Source organism: Gorilla gorilla, chromosome 2 (genome assembly GCF_029281585.2).
Source record: "Gorilla gorilla gorilla isolate KB3781 chromosome 2, NHGRI_mGorGor1-v2.1_pri, whole genome shotgun sequence".
NCBI lineage: Eukaryota > Metazoa > Chordata > Mammalia > Primates > Hominidae > Gorilla > Gorilla gorilla.
This window is the reverse complement of record NC_086017.1, coordinates 56,378,698-56,384,377: the sequence shown is the minus strand read 5'-3', so window position 1 is coordinate 56,384,377 and position 5,680 is coordinate 56,378,698. Positions and strand designations below refer to the sequence as shown.

General features: G+C 49.5%; 1 protein-coding gene across 1 annotated transcript; it reads right to left on the bottom strand.

The window, feature by feature from the left end:
- Positions 1-1,654: 1,654 nt before the first annotated feature.
- On the bottom strand, positions 1,655-5,205 carry RTP3 (receptor transporter protein 3). Its single transcript, XM_004034025.5, has 2 exons — positions 4,674-5,205; positions 1,655-2,527 (listed from the first exon to the last, which is right to left on the bottom strand). The coding sequence occupies exons 1-2, from the start codon at positions 4,826-4,828 to the stop codon at positions 1,984-1,986; spliced, it is 699 nt and encodes a 232-aa protein (XP_004034073.1). The 5' UTR covers positions 4,829-5,205; the 3' UTR covers positions 1,655-1,983.
- Positions 5,206-5,680: the final 475 nt, after the last annotated feature.

Below are 5,680 nucleotides of genomic sequence, written 5' to 3'. Positions count from 1 at the left end.
ATCTCTGGCCTTTGTATACTGGGAGATAGTGGGAGCTCAGGGAGGGGTGTGGGTCTCCTTTCACTTTCCTGCTGACCTGCTGGAGGCCTTAGGTCAAATTTTAATTTGCACAGGAGCAATACCAGTATTCATCCGGTTCAGGTCATGCCCCAAGCCCACCACTTGGACACCCCCTTCCTCTTCCCTGCAGACACTAGGCAGCAGCTGTCACTGGTCAGACAATATATTTGTGAGCAGGTGTATGTATGTCAGAGGGTACTTTTTTTTTTTTTTTTTGAGACTGAGTCTCACTCTGTCACCGAGGCTGGAGTGCAGTGGTGCAATCTCGGCTCACTGCAACCTCTGCCTCCTGGGTTCAAGTGATTCTTGTGCCTCAGCCTCCCAGTAGCTGGAATTATAGGTGCATGTCACCACATGTTTGTATTTTTAGTAGAGATGGAGTTTCACCATGTTGGCCAGGCTGGTCTTGAGCTCCTGAGCTCAGGTGGTCTGCCCAACTTGGCCTCCCAAAGTGCTGGAATTACAGGCGTGAGCCACCAGACTTCAATTACTTCTTTAGAAATTAGGCATCCCCTTAGCAGTGATAGATTTTTATGGTTATCTGGAATATTTAAAATCAGAACTTTCTATCTAGCCAGGTAACGTGCCCCCTTACATCCATCTTTCAACGGAAGTTTTATAAAGTCAATCCTTTGTTCGATTTTACTAGGAAAAATCTCAGCTTTGGTTCAGTCACTGGGAGGACATGGTCTAAGGAGCAAATAGTTTCTGAGACTCTGTCCTCTGAACATGAAAAATTCTGGTTAGCTAGTAGGAATCCCAGAGCTCCAAGCTGACAGCCCTCACGTGAGCCTTGTGGGTGAGAACTCCACATGTGGACCGCATGTGTTAGTAAAACAGAGTCATTCACAGTTCAAAGCCATTTGAGAATGCACAGGTCAGCCCCATTATTCGTGGAGTCTATTTGTGATTTTGCCTGCCTGATGAAATCTATTAGTAACCCCCAAATCAGTACTCATGGTGTGTTTGTGGTCATTCACAGACATGTGCAGAGCAGGGGAAATTGGAGTCACCAGCACCTGTGTTCCCAACTGAGCCAGAGCAGGGCTTGTGTGTTCCCTGCCTGTTTGTTCCAGCTTTTGTACTATAAACAAGCGTCCTTCTCCTGATCTATTTTGCCATGCATTTCACATTTTTGTGCTTCTGTTAGTGATTTTGCTGTTTCAAATGGCCCTTGAGCATAGTGCAGAGTGCTGTCTGGTGTTCCTAAGAGTGAGAAGGCTATGATATGCCTTATGGAGAGAATATGAGAATATGTGTGTTAGAGAAGCTTCCTTCAGGCCTGGGTTATGATGCTATTGGCTGTGAGTTCCCCGTTAATCAGCAATTTATACTAATTACATTATCTTTAAAAAGGAAACACCCGGTGGCACATCCTGCCTTTCCCCCTCAGCAGCATACACACTTCCCTCCATGGAGACAACTGTTTGAGAACCCAGGTTTTCATCCTGATGCTTTTGCCCTCACAGTCTGACCTCAGAGGGTCTGTGCAAAATTCCCTGGTGAGGGGGCCCACAGGCTTCACAAGATTTCCAAATGGTTTATGAATCATGGACACTTCAGACTCAGTTCTCTTGAGAGTGAACACAATTGTGAAGGCCTTTTTAAAAAATACTGAAGTGAAAGTCACATAACAAATTTAACCATTGAAAGTGGACAGTTCAATGACATTTAGTGCATTGACACTGTTGTGCAACCGCACCTCTATCTCAGTCCAAAACATTTGCATCACACCTCTCTCCCCCACAAAAAAAACCCCATCAGGATTAGGTAGTTGCTTCCCATCTCCCACTATCTCTAGGCCCTGCTAGCAATTCATCTAATAGATTTGCCTATTCTGGACCTTTCACATAAATGAAATCATACAACATATGACTTTTTGTATCTGATTTTTTTTCTGACTTAGCATCATGTTTCTAAGGCTCATATAGCAGTTTTTACAACAATCACCACGATAACAATGAGAATGACACAACAGCAGAAAATGCTTAAGTTCCTACAGATGTGGTTTTGGCATGTGTAGGAATAGACATTCTCTCCTGAGGCCCAGGGCTTAACTACCTCCTCCACCTTGTAAATGGAGTGTACTCTTGGGGTCTGAGATGGGGGGAGGCTTGTAACCTGTATGGGCCCAGCACAGAAGCCCTGCAGACATGCCTCACAGTTGTCACTATTGTGTGGCCCTTCAAGAGAGATGTCCTTGATCATAGGAACCTCCTCTATCAACTGAAATCTTCCTCTATAGCATTTCTTCAGAATTCGGAACACCAGGTTTTTCAGGATCCTTGAGATGTTCTCTTGCGTGAACTCAGGGTCCTCAAACAGAGGTTGGGGGCACTTCTTACATCTCTGGGTAAACACCCTCATCTTCACCTGGCCCCTGGAGTTCTCCTCACTCCAGTTCATGTGGAACAGGACCAGAACTTGGGCAGAGGCCCAGTTACGAGAGCAGGAGGAGCACTGGAACCTGTGGAGACAGAAGAGAGTCTCAGCCTGGCTCTATGTGACCAAATCACGGGGAACTGCCAGAGAGAGAAAGGAGCTACCGGCTGCACAGAGACATGACTTGACTGGGGCTGTGGCTCAGGGGTGGAAGAAATTGCTAAGACCTCGTTCCCATCTCCATTGTGCCACCAACACGCTGCATGCTGCACAGTGTCTGCTATGAAAACAGTGAATTGCAAGCTGTTAGATCTGGGAGGGACCTTGGGCATCTTCTAAGTCCAACACGTTCATTTTAGAGATGAGGCACACTCTGGAAACTCCTCATGTCCAGAGACCCAGTGGGTGTAAAAAGGCATGACTGGGACTGTGGTCTCCCTATTCCAAAGCAAAGCTTCTTCAAATGTAGATTCAAATGGGTCAGAGGCCACAACTGCAACAGCAGCCAGTTCAGTTCAGGACCCTGAAATCCACAAATGCCTATAGGTGGGTGTTGATTAAGTTATAGACTCATGGGTTGAGCCTGAAGTGTCCAGGGTTCTCCTAGAGGAAAGCCTTTGCCTTTCTCTTGGCTGCCAAGGGTCCCTGGTCTGCAGTATTGCAGGGAGATCACAGTGTCCAGCTCTCTCTTCATTTGTTTCCCCTCCAACCCAGATCCGTTGCTCAAGGTAGCCTGGAAAACTTCATATTCTGAATGCCACTGGCTTCAGACAGGGTACAAGATAATACACCTTGTCTCAGCAGGGAGGAGGGCAATTTTTGAGCTAAGGTATCTGGACAAATACATGTCAGGAGGTAGAGAGAGAAGAAGGCAGGAAGCACATGGCTGCACCTGGGAAAGGAATTATGGGAGAGGCAGAGAGCTGCACTGTGGCGGAGACATTTAGTGCTCACCAAATTATCCATGCACTCCCTCCCACTTCCCAGCCCCTTTGCTGTGAGGTTGGGGCCATGGGACCAGTTGGGCAATGAGATGAGGCCAGCAGTGATATATGTTCCTTCCAGATATGGTCACAGAAGCCCTGGTAAGACATTCCAGCTCTCTCCTCCTCTGCTTCGGTGATCTTGGGAGCCACGTGTAAGGTTAAATCAGTGATATTTCCAGGTTTATTTGTCACTGTGGCTGAGCCTCGCCTTGGCTTGATGCCTGGATACAGAGAAATTAGGCTGCAGGTGGTGAATTGGAGGGGGCTGGGAAGAGGGAGTTAGTCCAGGGTGTGCTCCTGTATCTTGACTCTAGCCGCAACCCACAGGGTGAATGCAAGGTTGAAATGAGAGGGAGAGGCCAAGAAGCTGTGATCACTGTGAGAGGACCTTGCTGGGAGTCACCCAGAGTCAGCAGTGCAGAGGGGCCTGGGCCGTGTTCTGAGCAGAAGTCCACTGCCATCCCCTGGGTCTCAGTGCTCTGTTCCTGTGCTTGTTCAGAGTTCAAACTTCCCACGGATAAACGGACTGAGACTTTGGTGCAATGCTCCTTATGGCAGCTCCTGGCCTGGGATAGCCATAGGCCAGTGGGAGAGCTCTGCCCCCTCTATGTAGACTCTCCCTGGGAGGGGACAGCGGGTGGGACAGAGTCTCCGGACTCCACCCTCTGTGCACTGTGGGCAATCAGCCCCAAGCCTTGGGGCTCCCCATTTCCACCTGGGAAAGAGAGGATGAGGCTTAGGATGATTTCTAAGACTCCTATTTTAAAAAGATTCTATCAGCTCAGAGTAGAGAGGGGCAGGATTGCTGCCTGTTGCCCAGGCCCCCTGCTCCTCCGGCCTCCCCCGAGGGTGTCTGCTCAGTGCCGTGAGTCTCTTCTCCTAGGGGCTCCAAGGTGGGTCCAGCAGTCTCCCTAGGCATGGGGCACATGCACCGCCCGCGGGTGCAAAAGCTGCCCTTCCTCCCCTCCCCTTTCCTGGCTGCTCCCTCTCCCCACCCCCACAGACTGATTTCTCTGTATCCAGGCATTAGCTCACAAGGGTGCTCAGGCCTGCTCTTGCTTTGGGGTTCATTGTAATAGTGAAAAGACAATCTTTAATGAAGTTACAACTTCTTGGATGATGGGCATCTTATTACCCATAGTCTTCAATTTGAAAGCACAGAATAGAACAAGAAAAGTAACAGGTATACCTAGTAAGAAATGCGCAAGAATTTTCTGGAACATGTACCATCACATTCCCCCTCACCTGGCGAAGGTCCACTGCTGGTATTGCATCCAGCCTGGCTTCAGGACGTTGGGAAGAAGGCCCTTGTCTGGTCTCAGGGTCCACCTGTGCCATGGCTTCACCTCCTGCATTAACTCCTGAAACATTTGCTTCCACACTTCTGTGTCCCCAGCCATCTCTGCTGCTATGGTGTGCCTGGGTGGATCGAGCTCTCCTGGGCCCTGGCAGGTCTGTAGTGGGAGATGAGGTTTCTGACTTCAGAGGGCAAGGACTCAGACCTGCCCTCCCTTTGAGGACCTGGATTGGGCCCATGAACCATGTCTCTGCCCCAAGGACAAAGGTCAGTTGGCTCCAAGTTCAGAGGATGGCACTAGGCTCCACAAGGAATTTCAAAAGACACAGAACTTGTGATTTTATTCATCAAAATGTTGCCAAAGAAGAGCTCTAAACTCCAAATCAGGAGGAGTGAATTTCAGTCTGGCTCCGCTGTCTACCTGCCTGTGACCTGGAACACATCTTTTCACTTCCAGCACCACTGTAAACGGTGGAGACAGGCTGCAGGTGTTCTTTCCAGTTCTAAGATTGGAAAATCCTTCTCCATCAGGCTGCTGTGCTCATGCTGGGGAGGAGAGGCACAGGGAAGAAGGATGAAGTGGTCCTGGGACCTCAGCGGGATTCAGATTCCCATGTCCTTGCTCCATGCTCTTTACGTTCCGGCAGACAGCCAAGGCTGCCCACCCATGAGAAACCAAAGCTGATGCAATCACTGTTTGCCCAGGCGACAGGTACAAGGGCACAGGTCGGTGAGAGGCCATTAGCCCTAGGCAAACCCAGAGTCACTGCCCTCCTTCCTGAGGGGGTTCTCCATCCTCTGCTTCCTGCAAGAGAGGATTGAGGAGGAAGAGGGGAGATTAGGGAGTGGGTACTGGAGTGGGCAACACTCCAGGAAGGTGCACAAGACTCTGGGTGTCCGCATCCCAAGACCCGTCCACAAACTGCATGTGTCTTCCTCGGGGCCAGGAACTGAC

Excerpts from the sequence above, each read along its gene's own strand:
- RTP3 (XM_004034025.5), bottom strand. The coding sequence starts at position 4,828 with ATGGCTGGGGACACAGAAGTGTGGAAGCAAATGTTTCAGGAGTTAATG. Across the intron at positions 2,528-4,673 it reads CAGCAGTGGACCTTCGCCAG|GTTCCAGTGCTCCTCCTGCT; the intron begins GTGAGGGGGAAT and ends CTGTCTCCACAG.